This window comes from Oryzias latipes, chromosome 7, assembly GCF_002234675.1.
Source record: "Oryzias latipes chromosome 7, ASM223467v1".
In the NCBI taxonomy this organism is placed as follows: domain Eukaryota; kingdom Metazoa; phylum Chordata; class Actinopteri; order Beloniformes; family Adrianichthyidae; genus Oryzias; species Oryzias latipes.
In genome coordinates, this window is record NC_019865.2 from 26,474,468 (window position 1) to 26,490,745 (window position 16,278).

Consider the following 16,278-nt stretch of genomic DNA (forward strand, 5'->3'; position numbering starts at 1 on the left):
TGTGACTGTAAAGCGCCTTGGGCCTTCAAAAGAAGGTAGAAAGCACTATATAAGTATACACCATTTACCATAAAGGAGTGACTTCAGCCTGAGGAAACTCAGGTGTATCAACCAGCCCTGTCTTTGTGGATCCTTGATTTTTATCCTGTCCCTGATCAGTTGCAACCATGTGATCGGGAGTACCCACAGTGTTACTTGAGGGTAACTCCAGCTGACTAGACCATGATTTCACAGCAGAGTCTTGCCTATCCTGATTCACTGGTTCTAAACGTGACAGCATCTGATCAGCGTGACGTCTCCACAATCCTTGTTCTCCAACCTTCACTTGTACGACGCAACCACCTTAGAAACAGCATTGCAGGAGCCTCCTTAGTTGTGGCATGGGTAGTGTTGCAATAAGTCAACAGAAAGGTGTCCAATCTCTGTTGAACCGAAGCCATCCCTCTCAGGCGATTTTAATGCATGTTTAAATGTCTGAACAAAATGCTCTGCCAAGCCATTGGTGGCAGGGTGATAAGGTCCTGAGCGAATGTGCTTGATGGAGTTGGACCTCATAAAATTGTCGAACTCCTCCAAACAAAACTGTGGTCCATTATCACTGACCAGGATTTGGGGATGGCGGCTAAAAAGACTCCTCAGAACTTGAATGGTTTTTCCAGCAGTGGTGCTGTCTATTATTTGTGCATCTGGCCATTTGGAATGAACATCCACAACAACCAGATACATGTGTCCTTTAAATGGACCAACAAAGTCCACATGAATCCTTACCCATGGATTTGACGGCCAAACCCACAAATGGAGAGGGGCTAAGCTTGGTTCTCTTTGTATCTGCTGACAGGAATGACACGATTTCACTTGAGACTCAATCAGGGAGTCAATGTTAGGCCACGACACATAACTCTGTGCTAAACTTTTCATTTTTACCAGCAGAATGCAGCTCATGTAGCACACACGGACGCAGCTAAAAAACTGGTTCATATCTCAACAAACATGTCTACATTGAACTATTTTAATGTCTGCCCCTCCTTGTCTGATCTGTCACCTTTGTGTCTTCTGTATTAGTTTTTTGTGTTTCTCACTGTGTACATGTTTTATGTATTTTAAATGATTGTTTATTGTGCATGTATATTTTTTATTAATGCATTTAATTCATGCTTCGCACTTTTTAGGTTGACGATTTTAACACCTGCCCAGGGACTACAGATGAAAAATAGCCTTTGGGCTAATTCTGGCGCATTGCAGCCATGCCTTTAATGTGCACTGTCCTTGTTAAACAAACAAATAAATGAAAATGAAATGAAACTTTTGGGTACCACAACTCGACAACCCCACATCAGGTATCCCTGTTGTATTGTGAGCTCATCTCTGTGCAGCAGAAAAGGTGCCAACTCCTCAGAATCTTTGGCAGCAGGAGAACATCCTGTCGCGACCATCTCCATCACTCTTGACAGAACAGGGTCAGACAAAGTCTCCTGTCTGATCTCAGCGCTGCTGATTTGCAAAGTTTCTAACTACACCGCATAGAACACCTGCACCGTGTCTGTCTTTGTTTCCTCTGAATGTGGGAATGGCAACCTTGAGAGACCATCTGCATTAGCATGAGCCTCTCCTTTGCGGTAATCGATGGTGTACTCATGAGCCGACAACAACAAAGCCCAAGTTGCATTCTAGCAGCAGCAGAATAGAAGTCAGAGGCTGGTGATCTGGAAGCAGAGTGAACTTGTTACCACACAGATAATGATGGAACTATTCTCAAGCTGTGCATAATTTTGCTCGGCCTTGCTCAGAGTTCTGAAAGTAACAGCTTTAGGTTTTTCCTCACCATTCGGCATCACATGTGAGAGTACCGCCCCCACCCCAAAAGGGGAAACATCACAAGCCAAACGAAGCGGCAGTCCAGCATTGTAGTGTGTCAACACATCCTGTGACACCAGCAATGCCTTCGCTTTACAAAATGCTGACTCACAAGCTTTTGACCAAGTCCATTTTTGACCCTTCTGCAGCAAAACATTCCAGGGTTTTAAAACTGTGGCAAGATCAGGAATGAAATGACCATAATAATTAATCATTCCCAAGAAAGAATAAAGCTGCCCCAAATCGCTGGGTGATGGTGCCTCCATGATAGCACGCACTTTAAAATAATAAGCCCTGCAGCATCAATAATGTAGCAGGTACTCCACTGAGTCCTGGAAAAACAAACACTTGTCCTGCTTTACATGCAAACCATACTCTCCTTACCTTCTCAACACTGCATCCAATGCTTGCAGATGAGTCGCTTCATCTGGTCCACTGACCAAAATGTCATCTAAGTAACAGTGGGTAAATGGTAACCCCAAGAGCACCTGATCCATTGCTTTCTGAAATAACGTGGGTACAGAAGCGATTCCAAATGGCAAACGATTGAAACAGAACAACCTGTCTTCTGTTGAGATGGTCAGCAACTTCTTTGACTCCTCCTCAACTTCCATCTGCAGGTATGCATTTGACCAGTCCAATTTGCTGAAGCGTTGGCCTCCGGCCAGGGATGCAAACAAATCCTCAATGCGTGGAATTGGGTATTTGTCCACACCGAGAACTGGGTTGATGGTTACTTTAAAATCCCTGCAAGGCCTCACAGTGCCATCCTTCTTGCTTACTGGAACCACTGGTGTGGCTCAGTTACTGTGATCGACAGGGGAAATGACACCCAGACTAACTAAGCGTTTAAGTTCAGCTTCCACCTTTGGTCGAAGAGCATACTGCACCATACGTGTGTGTGTGTGGGGGGGGGTTTGGGCACACAGTCATCCTTTAGAGTCACTCTCGCCTTAATTCCTTTTAATGTGCCCAATTTGCTGGAGAAAACCGCAGCATGTCGCAGCATAAGTCTTTCCAGTTCAGTCTAATGGATCTGAGCCACTCTCCACCAAAAAATAGTGGACCATCAACCTTCACAACATACAACATCAGGGTTGTCGACTGATTATTTAGCCTTACTTTTACTTTTATGACACCCTCCGATGCAAGCGGCTCTCCCGTGTAAGTTTTCAGGATTACATCAGTGGACTGTAGTGGCACTTGTTTCAGTTTGGTTTCATACAGTCCCACAGGGATCAAAGACACTGCAGTCCCTGTGTCCAGCTCAATCTCCATTTCTTGCCCATTTATTGCACGCAACACTGTGATCCGACTGTATTTCTTATCACTAGTAACAGAGTTCATCAGCGTGACTTTCAACTTCTTCCCCTTTACCCTCATTTGCATCAACTACATACACCCTCTTCTTATTTCGAACTTTGTACTTGGTTGATTTACTTCTAAAGACTTGTTTACTCTTTTTGATTTGATTTTTGATTTGAAATGGTTTATTTCAAGCAATCTTTGTTTCCTTGCAACTTCTGAGAACCCTTTACTCTTACACATCCTACTATTGTGACCTTTATTTCCACACTGGTGACAGTCACGACCCTTGTACCAACAGTCTTCTTCCATACGGTTTCTTTTAACACATCTTCTGCACTTCTGGGAAATTACACCATTTACTTTCAATGACCCGCTTAACTGCTGTGCATCCCGTGCCACTGTCTTAGCTTCCACCGCCAAGTTTACTGCCTTCTGGAAAGTGAGATTTTCTTCAATCAGCAGGCGCTTCTGCACAGTCTCCCCTTTTAGACTGCACACAAATCGGTCCCGCAGTGCATCTTCCAGATATGCGCCAAACTCACAATGTTCGGAAAGTCTCTTCAAACAGCCAAGTACTCACTGCGATGCCGTTTCTCCTTCTTCCTGATTTCGCTTGTGGAACTTGAACCTCTCTGATATGACCAGCGGTTTTGGAGCAATATGGATCTGTAAAACGTCTGTTATGTCTTTATAAGTCATCTCACCAGGCTTCACTGGAGTAATTAAACTGTGCAGTAATCCAAACGTCTCCAGGCCCAGCACACTCAGCAACACCAGGACTTTTTTGTCGTCCTCAATGCCGTTTGCAAGAACAAAATGTTCAAACCTCTCAATATATGTCATCCATTGCTCCCCGGACTGTTCAAACGGGTCCATGTGTTGAGTCATTCCCGCCAGGTCTCTGATGTTGAAGACAGGTGCAGCGGCCCCACTCGCAGCTAGCTCAATAGCCGTTAGCTCACACTGTGGACGTCCATCAGTGACCAGCACTCGGCGTATCCGTCACTTCCACCCCTTAGCAGACACTGGAGTCACACCTCTTCGCCAAAATATGTTGTGTTTGTGGCCATTGGTGCAGCACAAATCAGTCATCAGGCAGACTTGGAAGCTCAATTCGTTTTTATTTCTGTTCCACAGCTACAACACACTCTAATTCATCTTGTTGAACAATTCCTCAAAGCCCACAGGCGCTCCCTTGTGGTCGCCAACATTAATAACAGTTCTAACACATAACATCTCCTCCCCACTTCGAGCAAGTAGTTGAAGAGCAGCTTAAACTTATCTTCAACAATAAATAACACAACTGCAACCCTTTTTATTAACTGTACAAACTCTAGACACAGTATCTTGTAGGTGGTTTAGTTTTTCTCAGTGGATAACTTCTTTCATGCTCTTTTAAAGGAGTGACTTCAGCCTGAGGAAACTCGTCTTGCTGAACGCCTACAGGCGCCCCCTTGTGGTTGCCTACATATTAACAGTTCTAACACATAACACCCATTATTGAAGCATGCCGGGGGGGCTCCTGGCCTGGGGGTCTCTCCTCCCCTCTCCTGGTCTGGCTGGTTGGGCTGGTTAGGATCTGGTTCCCCTTATGAACACACGGTTCACTTCGGCAGCATGCATGTATCTCCACCCCCACGTGCACGTGCACACTGCCACACTGCTCCCTGTCTGCTTCATCCCTCCTCCTAACCCACAGTGTATTGACGGACACATATTTTCCGCTTATCTTCGTGTCAGATTTTCACATTTGATGTAATATTTGTCTTTCCAGCAGATCTGATTTTAATAAAATAATAACTTATTCAAATAATTGCTTGTATCCCCCACTTTCTCACCTCTCTTCCTTTTATTCCCCCCCTCACATTCTTCCCCTCTCCCTCCCCACACACACTAAATGTAACAAATAAATAAAAAATAATAAAGTAACAAAAAGGGTTTTATACAAATCTACACTCTGATTTTTAAAGTTCTATAACCTCTTTTTGTGAAAGTAAAACCTGTCCAACACAAAAGGCCTTCAGCTCTAATCTGTTTGCTCAGTTGTTGAACAGAACAAATAAAAAAAAAAAAAAATAAATAATAATAAATAATCCCCCTGTGCTGTCGAGGGCCTCATGAGGGGGCTTGCTGTGACCGAAGTTTAGTTAGAAGCTTGATAGATTTTTTCTTTTGCGCCTCACCTTTATATTTGGAGAATACTGCATGTTTAGTCTCATAGTGGCAACGTATATTGTCCTCTTTCAGTACAGCCACAGATTGCTGGCAAACAAGACAAACAGCCTTAGAAGAGATTTCTGCCCCCCAAAAAATCCTCCTTCCATATTTTTAAAAAAATGCCTCTTATCTGTTTGCCACTGATGTTGTTGCTCCATCTTGACAAACGAAGGCCAATGAAAGAATTGGAGGAGACAGTGAAGGCTCTTGGGAATTTTTAACACTAATTATGTTTTAAAAATAGCTACGATGTGTCCGAGTTGAAAGCCAAGCGCTGACTCACTCTTGGGTTTTTTTCCCCTTAGCTGTGGACAGAGAGAATGCTAAAAGCGCCACCTGGAGGCTGAAAGTAAGTTACAGCCGTAGAGTTATGGAACGCCATAGACCAGGGGTGTCCAAACTACGGCCCACGGGCCAACTGCTGCCCGCGGGTCTGTTTCTATTGGCCCGCAGCAAATTTTGAAAATATAATTGAATATGGCCCGCACATGGCGCTTGAGCTCAACTCTGTTGCACTTCTCAGTTTCAACACTAGATGGAGTCGGTCACAGAAAGGTGTGTTGCGGAGTGTGCTGAGCGGTGCGCGTGCCACGAGAGAGGGGGGAGGAGCCAGTGTTGCCAGATTGGGCGGTTTTCCACCAATTGGGCGGTTTTGGTTCTAAATTCGCGGGTAAAAATGGCTTTGGGTGGGTATGCATAATTTGGGCGGTTTTAGGGTCGGTTCGGCAGGTTTTTTCCCCTCATGAATATATAATAGCAGACTACGAGGAGCGCGTGCAGGTGGAGATGGGTGTGTGAGCACGGAGCGGAGGTGTGGGGGGTTGATATATTGTGTGTTCGGAGGACGGAGCATTTTAATAAATAGAAGGTGTTCCCCCCCAGAATAACTGTTTGGAGTCGTTCTTAATCCACTCTGTGGCTGAGAGTTCTGAACGGGAAAGTGAACCACGAAGGAGAATCGCCTTCGGCCCTGGAGGAAATCTCCCCTGCGCCTCATGACCACTGTCGGAAAGAGAGAAAAGCAAAGGGAAGTCCCGCGCAGGAAAGTTTCAACAGGTGTTTTCTCCACTAAACAACATTAAGCAAAGAAGCATATTTACTACGAGTCACCAGAAAAGGCAGCACCGAAGAAACGCAAGATAGCAAGTGAATGTAGAAGATTTCAAACAGACAACTCTTGCAGTAAGAAATATTTATTTGACATTTTCCACATTCTTTAAGTTGGCATTCACATTTCGTTTGGCATAAGGCTCCGTTCAATTCCATGAGAGATTTCCATAAAACTTTCGGGTAACAAACCCCCCCCTTTACGGAGCCCACAGGTGGAAGCCGGGGAGGAGGGTGGGGCGAAGAATGAGCGCTGAAGGTAGGAAAGAGAATGAACACCTGCGCACCTGGGCTTAAATAGGACGCTGAGCAGGTGAGTTAATTGACTGCCCCTAGGGTATTAACTGTAAACACTGCAGCGAGTATCTGCCCGAAATACGATAAATCGTCATTTCAAACAGGGTGGGAAAATGAATATTTTTTTAAGTGGGGTGGTCACCCATAAGCCCTTTTATTGGTCTACTTTTCTGAGAAAACAGGACTTCGACTCTTTATAATCTACAAAATCGTGCACTCTGCCAGTCAACCACACTAACGGCTATGTATGTAAAGATCTGCTGGCTTCAAACCCATTCTGAACTACCTGGTTGGAATGAGATTTCATTGTCTGAGTGAATGTTTCATTTTGACGTGCGCTTGTTTTATGTGGCACAGATCAGCATCACTGCTCCACTGAGAGCAATGTTCTTCACATTATAGGTGAGTTAGAAATACACAGTAATCATGTGTCAATATGTCACCTCTTGTGTGCGGCCCTGACCTTTGCTCATTTTTCTGTATTTGGCCCTCACCCAAAAAACTTTGGACACCCCTGCCATAGACAATGGACAGGAGGTTAAGGGGTTTAAACAAACCACGGCATCTGCAGCCACGACTTGGCGGGACAGAAGATAACATTTGGCCAGCCAAATTTGGCCCACGAACCCTACTTTGGTCAGAATGTGAGTGCTCTAGAATTTAATCAAAAATCCTCTTTAAATGAGCAACAAAAACCAAATCTGCCAATGAGGTCAGAAAATTGATCTTACCAAAAATTCAAATTCTCTAAAAAAGCTGTAGTCTAAGACATGTTTTCTTAAACTAAGATCATTTTGCTGTGAAAATAACTTTCTTGATAAAATTACTTTTCTTGCAAGACACAAAATAAGACAATTTTCTCCAAACAAGTCTTTTTACTTCTTTAGTGTCCATTTTTGCAGTGTGTACGGTCAAATAACAATCAATAAATGAGATTTCCTGGAACATGGTGAGAGGATTAAATAGAGAGCTTTCTTGTCATAAATTATTTATTCTGTTTTTATTGTATTTGGTTGAAGTCACAAACCCCAAATCAGCTGACTTGGTATTAGAAGCTCATCCACCAACAGTTCTCACAATCCAGAACCAGGGTTTTTCTCTCAAGACCAGCAGTGATGCAGAGAGAGGACAGAGAGGAAAGACTCCTGGACAGATCAAGGTCCAAACAGGATTAGGAAACAAGAACAGGATGGCTGGAGATCTGTAGAGAAACAACTTTCTGTCTGAAAACTAGAGATCAATGGAAAAAACAGACAGCTGAACAAATGTAAGTGATGACTGTGAAAGAGGATGCGATAGCAGACAAGAGGAGAGGAAGACTGATGACGCTATAATTAGGAGAATAATAAAAAAAAATATTTGATGGGCTTACTTGATAAAACACAACTTCTGAAGTGACATAGTGGAGGAAAAACTAACCACAGGAAATGGATGTATTTCTGTCCAGAGTGTGGGTTGTTGTTGGCTTCAGCCTCTGACAGAAAACACTGAGAGAAGAAGAGACAGAGAAGAGCAGAGGAGAGAACAATGTTTGACTTCACATCACTTCACTTCCCTCTGTTTCTGACATGGATGCTCACATTTACAGGTAAGAAACATGACAGAGATTCAAACATGACCTTTCTGAAAGCATGGAACATGACTTGTTGTGTTCTTAATGCTAATGACAGCAGGCTGCTAACCACATTGACTTTAGTGTATTCTTTAAACATGCATGTTAAATGTCTAAGATGTTCATGAAAAGGATCAACACAACATGTTTGTGTTTCTCTCTTTCTCTAAACTGTAGACGCTCAAACATTCAGGCAGAAGACTGTCAGAGTTGGAGATGAAGTCACTTTGAAATGTGAAAATGCAAATGATTTCAGTGATGGATGTTCCAGAATCACCTGGCTGTACAGTAATTCAGGACAAACATTTACCCTGTTTGAACTCGGGAAGATTCACAAAGATGTTGGATCTAAATCAGACAGACTGAGTCTTACAGAGAAATGTTCTCTGGTGATAAAGAAGATCACAGATGAAGATGCTGGAAGTTACACCTGCAGACAGTTCAACACATCAGGACACATGGTGACCGAGTTTCAGGTTGGACTGAACGTTAAGAGTAAGTTTTGATTTTAATATTTAAAGCTTTAAGTTTGTGAATATGAGACTGAAACACATCAACTGATATGCAGATAAATATGAACACTTCTATTGTTCGATCTAAACGTGAAATTATTCATATTGACAAGTATAATCAGATGCTGTGTGAGAAACAGTTTTTTATAATGTTTCCAATAGAAAATGACACATTTTCATTACATTGTTGTCAGAAGAAACCCAGTGAGAATGTTTTAGAGCTGAGGGTTCAACTCTCACATGTCAATCAAAAGACTAAGTCCCTGTTTTTGCTCAAACTTCCAGTGAAAGATAAAATGACTCTTTACATAGAAATAATGATGTAGTTACTTGTTTAACAAGACACCACTAGTTACTTTATGAGGAGTTCGTCTCAACTGTCAAATTCAACACTTCTGAAACCATCAGAGAATAAATGTGATGCTTAAACACAGAAAAGGTTCAGAATTGAACCAACAACTAATCACTCAGTATTTAGCTGCTCTTCCTCCTGAGGTTCTTCCATCTGCTTGAAGAACTCTTTCCACCACCAGACAAAATTCAAAGTTGGAGGTTAACAGCACTTCACCCATCCCAACTGAAGTCCTTTAGAGGTGCAGAAGCCAAGATTTAGTTTTAAATATTTAGCAAACATTTTTACCCAAAGGAACAGACAAAAAGGGGAAAAAAAAAAGAAACAAAAAACAGGTCAGCATCATAAAGGGTAATAAATTACCATAAGATAAATGTCTGAAAACAGACAGAGCTTCATTTTAATGTTTTAATGTGCTTTGGAAGTTTTAAAATGATTCAGTTTTTAGCCTTCCTTAAAGATTGCAAATGGAGCTGCTGTGCTGGAAGACTCAGCTAAAGACGTTTTTCTTTAATTCAAGTGGGGATGTCGGATAGACAGAAACATGAGCTGACACAGTCGTGTCATCTGGAGGAAAAGAAAAGAAAAGTCAAGTGTCATCAGCATCAAAGTGGTGATGATGTTTGTGTTCCATTTTACTGAGAAAATGTGCTGAATGGTTTGATTCTCCTTGAAGGTGTTTGGTGGAGGATCATCTATGTTCCTGTGGGTTTAGCAGCACTCTCAGTCATCACTGCATCAGTCTGCATATGGACCAGAACACAAGGTGACAACACAAACACATCAAACTGTTACAGACACAGACTATGACTGATTCTGACTTTTTCCATGAAACATGAGCTGAGTTCATATTCTGTTCTTATAAAGTAGAACCAAGAGTCAGAGTGATCAGTTCTGTGTTTCTCACAGGAGCAGAATGATGAATTGAAGACCTGCCTGCTTCTCCTTGACTCCATTGATGACCACATTTTAAAGTTATCTTCATTTTCCTTTTTGCCGGCTTATGTGCTCTCTCTGAGTTTTGAATGAGGAAGTATTTGTGTGAACAGTTTGATCCAAGCAAAGAAATAAACGGCTTCTAGCCTGTTCCAGAGCAACGGTGTCCCGCTTCATTAATTACCGTATGCGTCCCGACCAGGACTGGACCGGAAATAACAGCAGTTTCCGACTATGGTCTGAAGCCTGAGGCTGAAAGGTAACACGCTGATGGGGCTCCAGCTGTCCTCGAACAGCAAAATCAGCGCACAAAAGCACCTATAATAAGTCACGTGATCTCAGTTGGTGGTGTCCTGAATTGACGTCTCTGAGGTACAACTCGCATTTAGTGGTGAATATCCGATTTGTCTGCTTACATGGCACACGCAAATGCACGAATCCGATTCGCATCCGATTTATTTCCACATGTGAATGAGGCCTGAATCCGATTTGAGAAAAACAGAATCCATGCGCATTTTTCCTGCTTACACGTTCACGGGTCGTGTCCGATCTGTGCGACATGAGAGGAAAAAAAATCGGAATTGGTCCAATTGAACCATGCAGTGTAAATGCGGCCAGAAAGTGGAACTTTTTTTTATTTTTCTAGCTCTTAACACTTCGGATGTAATATACTTCTTCACCACTAGGGAGATTTTGGGGGTGCTTTTCCCAATCCTCTTAGTAGTAAGGACTTTACAGGAAGAGCATACACGAAGAGAAAACAACGAAAATCTTGCAGCCAAAGAAAATGACAAACATATTAGAAAATAAGTGGTTCGCTCTTGCACTTGATTAGTCAATCATGACGAGTGAGCCCGTGAGGAGCGGCAAACAAAACACAAAACCAAAAAAACTTAAACAGGAGTGCAGGGCACAGTATTCCAACACTTACAACAGGAGAGGCACCATATTAAAAACATTTGATCAAAAATAATATACCCATTGTTTAAGATATACCTCTGCTATGATATAAGTGTAAATATCTGGTGCGTCGCAAAACCTTACACCCAGTCTTAACCTGCTCCTTGTCCTTTTCATCCAAATGCTCAAGCTGTGAATTGAGTCAGAATTGAGTCAGTGGGATCTGGAATAACTTCAGAGCTAAAGATCGTGGCCACACAACTTTCAGAATTAACTGAAATGCATGCCTCAGGTCCACTCCCTTGTACCACACAAACTGAACTGTTAACCATGCCTCACTCGTACCTACATTGGTAATGGGGACATATGTCCTCCCTCCTTCTGCTTTTACTAAGGAAGGCGAAACCCACAAGAGAGAAAAGAGAAGATGGATATGCATCATTTATCCTCAGGAAACAGTGGGTTTTAAGCAGCAAACTGTTCCTGCTCCAGCAGTACCTGAAGAAGAAAGAGGCTCAGACTCAGAGTTCTTCAGAACCTGCTCTTCCTAAACCTTCTTCTAGTCCTCCAGGTCTGTGGCAGACTAGACATTCATGCTGATGTTAGTAAACATGTTAAAAAATGATGTTTCCCATCTTTTCAGTGTCTTCTTTAGTGATAATTGATGATGAAGAGTTGGAGAGAATGATGCTGTCTGTCTCTCCATCACTGGTACTTTTTCATTATTGTTGAAGTGTTATTTACTACTTCTGATTCCAACCTGTTTTCTTATTTCTTTTACTAAAGAGCGGGGACATGTAGTGAAGAAGATGACAGGACCCACATGTTTACAAAACAATCCCAACCCAGCCAAGTGAGCAGTACAAACGTGCACACGTCATGCATCACATGTTGATTATGTTTTTGTATGTGTAGTAGTAGTACTAGTAGTTGAAAAACTTATATAAGACTACACGTAAGTCTAAGATCAGTCCTTTCTTTACACAAAGCACTTTTAAAAGTGTCTGTTCAAATAGAAAGATATTCATATGTTTACTTTTTTTCTTTCAGGTTCACTGAGTAAAGGTCTAGCTGCTGCTGCTGCTGGTGCCTGATGGTTCTGTCTTGAACCAAGATCACCTTTTCCTTTCTTCTGTTTGCTGGTTGGCCACGTTCTGTACTAATGCAGGTGTTTTGTGTGAGCAATCGTTGTGTGATTGCTATTCATTGTTTGTTGTCAGGGGTAAATACAGAATTATTTTATTTGCATGGGTTTAGTATAAAAATGATTGAAAGAAGCCAGTCCTAGAGAAGATGAATTACAACAAAATTACACGTCTCAATACGTCAGAATAAAGTGGTTACACATGGATTATGTGGTACCTTTCCTGGTCAATCAAAAGATAAAAAAATGAAACTAATTATTAGTGTAACTTACTAACAAAGTAAATTACTAAAATTACTGTAAATTACTAACAAAGAACTGTAATAAATTATTTGGGCATTAGTAATAATAATAATAACAACAATAATACATTTTATTTCAAGCACTTTTCAGGTCACCTATGGTCTCTGCAATGTTAAAAATAAGAAAAACAGAAGAAAACATTAATAAGAAATTAGCAGAGTAAAACATGAATAATCATAAAGACATAAAACAGGATAGAAAAACAGACAAATTAAGTTCTGTTACCTGAATGGATTAACTGTATGATTATTTGAAGAGATGAGTCTTTAGTTTGGATTTGAACAGTGGCAGCGAGTCAGTATTGCATAGATCTGGAGGAAGAGAATTCCATAGTTAGGGGGCGGAGCGACGGAAAGCTCTGGTGGTGGCAAGACGGGCAGGTGGGACATGTAGTTGGAGAGACGAAGTGGAGCGGAGAGACCAGGAGGGAATGGAATAGTGAAGAAGATCAGAAATGTAGAGTGTAGCCAGGTTATGGAGTGCTTTGAAGGTTATGAGGAGAATCTTGAAACTAATTCTTTGTTTTATGGGAAGCCAGTGTAAGTGTTGAAGAATTGATGTGATGTGGTGGGATAATAGGGTCCTGGTTATGATGCGGGCTGCAGAATTTTAGAAAAGCTGCAGTTTATTGAGAGATTTATGGGGCAAGCCAAACAGGAGGGAATTACAATTTTCGATTTGAGAAGTGACAAGACTATGAGCAAATACAGCAGTAGTATGAGGAGTGAGAGAAGGGCGGAGACGATATATATTGCGGAAATTAAAGTAATCAGAACGGGTGATTTTATTAATATGAGATTGGAAAGAAAGTGAGCTGTCGAGGATGAGACCAAAACTCTTAATCTGAGAGGAGGGAAGGATGGAGAAGTCGTTGATAGAGATGGAGAAGCTATTGGATTTGGAAATATTAGAAGAAGTGCCTACAAGGAGGACTTCAGCTTTGGAACTGTTGAGAGGGAAATTTCTGTTTATCTGAATCCAGACCAGCCTGAGAGGTCCAGCTGTCCTGCTGCTACACATGCAGGTGAGTGTTGAGGATCATTTGTCAGCTTTCCTCTGCTGCAGCGTCCTGTCTGTTTCTGACTGTCTTTTTTCACCAGTTTCATCTGCTCCAGTGAAGACTCCTCCACCATCAGAGTTGCTCGCTTTGGAACCGTCTCAAAGTAGAACGGTGCCATCTTTAAGAAGAGTGCAGCATAAAACCTACAGTCAGTGCAATAACTCTTGACAAAATGCTAAGTACTACATTCATTTGGACTTTGTGATAATATTTTATTTAACAAAAACTCATGTTATCTTTGCAGCAGTCGTTGGAAGAACCTCAGCTCTGTCTGCAGCTCCTCCTCCTGCTCACTTTCAGCCAACGCTTGCTGCTCCACCACTTCCATGATAGGACCAAGATGTTAGCAGCTGGAACTGCTCTCCCCGGCAGAGGATCTGGATGAAAACAGAGATGGAAGCCTTGGGACTCTGGCCTGGGTCTCCACCTGTGAGACATGCCATGAATATGATCGCTATGTGGTGTAACCCACCTCAGAACATCATTTACCGTAAAACTTTTGGAGACCCAGCAGCTGTGGCAAAAACTCACTGAAGGAAGTGAAACTGTAACTGTGCCAGTTGTGACTATCCCATCTGCTCCAGTGCCCCCCCCCAGCATTAAACCAGATGAAGCTCCTGTAACCCTTGTGCTATCCTAGGTATTTAACATTGGGAGTTGGGTCATCTAGACCCACTAGACAGTGCGCTGAACCTTTTTTCTTCAATGATTTGTGATTTTCACTGGTGTCCATGGATTACCTGAAATCTTTCCACCTTTATCCACCTTTGTCATGGTAGGGAGAACACGTCAATGTAAGGGTGGGGTCATCTAAGATAGCACAAGGGTTAACTAAGAATAACGTTGAAAAAATGGTGAAGGAGATTGTAGGGATGCAACAACAACAGCAGAAACCTGGAAAAAAGATGACACACAACTGTCTTGCTTGTGGGCAGTCTTGTTACCTCAGGGATGGATCTTCTGTTCATTTGTTTTATCAGTACATCAGATCTATGCAGCAGAAGGCCTTACCAGCCCCGAGATTAGATTTGAAGACTACAAATGTTATCCATCATTGTGAAAATATTTGTAACTCAGTTTGTGAAATCTATTTTGTGTATACGGTTTTTGTACATTTCTATTTTTGAATTGTTTAGTTTTGATAGAAAAAGCAAATATATTTAATACATACTCAGTTCATTTTACACCTTTAAGTTATTGTATGCATTTTTGCATGTTTAAATCCTTCTGCCTTTTAATTGTAAATACATGGTTGAACATTTTGATACATTTTGTATTGTATACTGTTTATTTATTGCATGTTAATATCTTAATAAAGCATGGTTGAAATTGAAATGAGCAACAGATCATGACTGTTATTTGGCACAAGCAAAGACAGGATAGAAGTCCTTTCCGAAACTTTGTGCGGAGGAACTCTGTGTTAAGCCAAAGCGTAAAAATGACAGAACATCCGAAATAAAGCTCACAAACAGATTTTTACCCCTAACACAATGTGATATTGAAGAACACAGTGAAATTGGACCACAGAGAAGGAGTCATAATGTTGGCAACAAAGCACAGGCAGAAAGAAAATCTGTGCCAAACGTCAAGGTCAGAGATACGCTGCTGCTTGGAGATGGCGCTATCAGTGGAGTCAGCCACAGAAGAATGCAAACTTTATGTTGCCCAAGTTCTACTGTTCCAGTGATTACAGGACTCTTATCTAAAGTCTTGTACCAAGGAGTCAAACGAATAATCATCCATGTAGGTGCTGTCGATATCAGAAAAGAACAGTCCGAACGTCTGAAAAAGGACTTCATGAAGTTATTTGAAGAGATTGACAAAGTAGAGGTTGAAGCATTCATCAGTGGACCTCTTCCTAACATCGATGGGGTGTCACTCAAGTTCAGCCGTCTGTTTCAGCTGAACAATTGGCTCTCCAGAGAGTGTGCTTCCAGAGGATTGCATTACATTGAGAACTTCAATACATTCTGGAAGCGAAAGGACCTATTCATGGGAAGAGGCCCACACCTGAACAGAGGTGGAGCAAGAGAGTTAGTGAAGAACCTCCTCCACGCTCTGGGGCATAGAGGCCAAGGCCCTGAAAAGGCAGTAAGGAAGGACCGAGCCAGTGTCCCAGGAACCACAGCACAACGGCAACAACAACTACCTCCACCACCTACGGTCAAAGACTTTGATCCGGCAGCACCAGCACCACAACCACCTCCATCTAAAGACTCAGCTCCACCAGCATTACAGCAACCATCTCCATCTAAGGACTCACCTGCACCAGCACCACAACAACTACCGCCAGCTAAGGACCCAGCTGCAGAACCACAACAACAACCACCAGATTTGGCTCCAGAAATTCCACCATCTGACCAGCTGTGGGCGCCCCCTGCTACATCTACTCCCAGTGAAGAATCACTTTCCTTTTCGTCCCCCCCACTTTCCCCCATGGCCCTACCTAGCCATTTTGATAGCCTCATTAAGTCAGGAATTAAGATGGCTCCCCTAACACCTGTGAGCCTCACACCACACAGGAGCTCTCCTACCCCTCCAGCGCCCCCTCCTTATCCTTCACCCAAAGTCCCTCCAACACGGCCTTCATCCAAACCCCCTCCAACACGCCCCCTCCGTCGTTCACCCAAATCCCGTCCAGCTCCCACTCCTCCCGGTCCATCACCCAAACTACCC

The 16,278-nt window shown here is 42.5% G+C and overlaps 1 protein-coding gene across 9 annotated transcripts in view; it reads right to left on the reverse strand.

The window, feature by feature from the left end:
* Window positions 1–7,676: 7,676 nt before the first annotated feature.
* LOC110013731 overlaps window positions 7,677–16,278 on the reverse strand; it is a 29,505-nt gene continuing 20,903 nt past the window's right edge. The window contains exons 5-7 of one of the 9 annotated variants that reach the window (XR_002873549.1): window positions 13,863–13,979; window positions 12,768–13,720; window positions 7,677–8,270 (exon numbers count right to left, since the gene is read on the reverse strand). Coding sequence is in view for 6 of the 9 variants with exons in the window: in XM_023956966.1 (XP_023812734.1) it covers window positions 13,899–14,029 (131 nt within the window). In the remaining 3 variants the exon portion in view is untranslated. Of the gene's footprint in view, window positions 8,271–12,767; window positions 14,030–16,278 lie in introns of all 9 variants that reach the window. The other 8 variants (XR_002873548.1, XM_023956966.1, XM_023956968.1 and 5 more) reach the window with 8 other exon arrangements.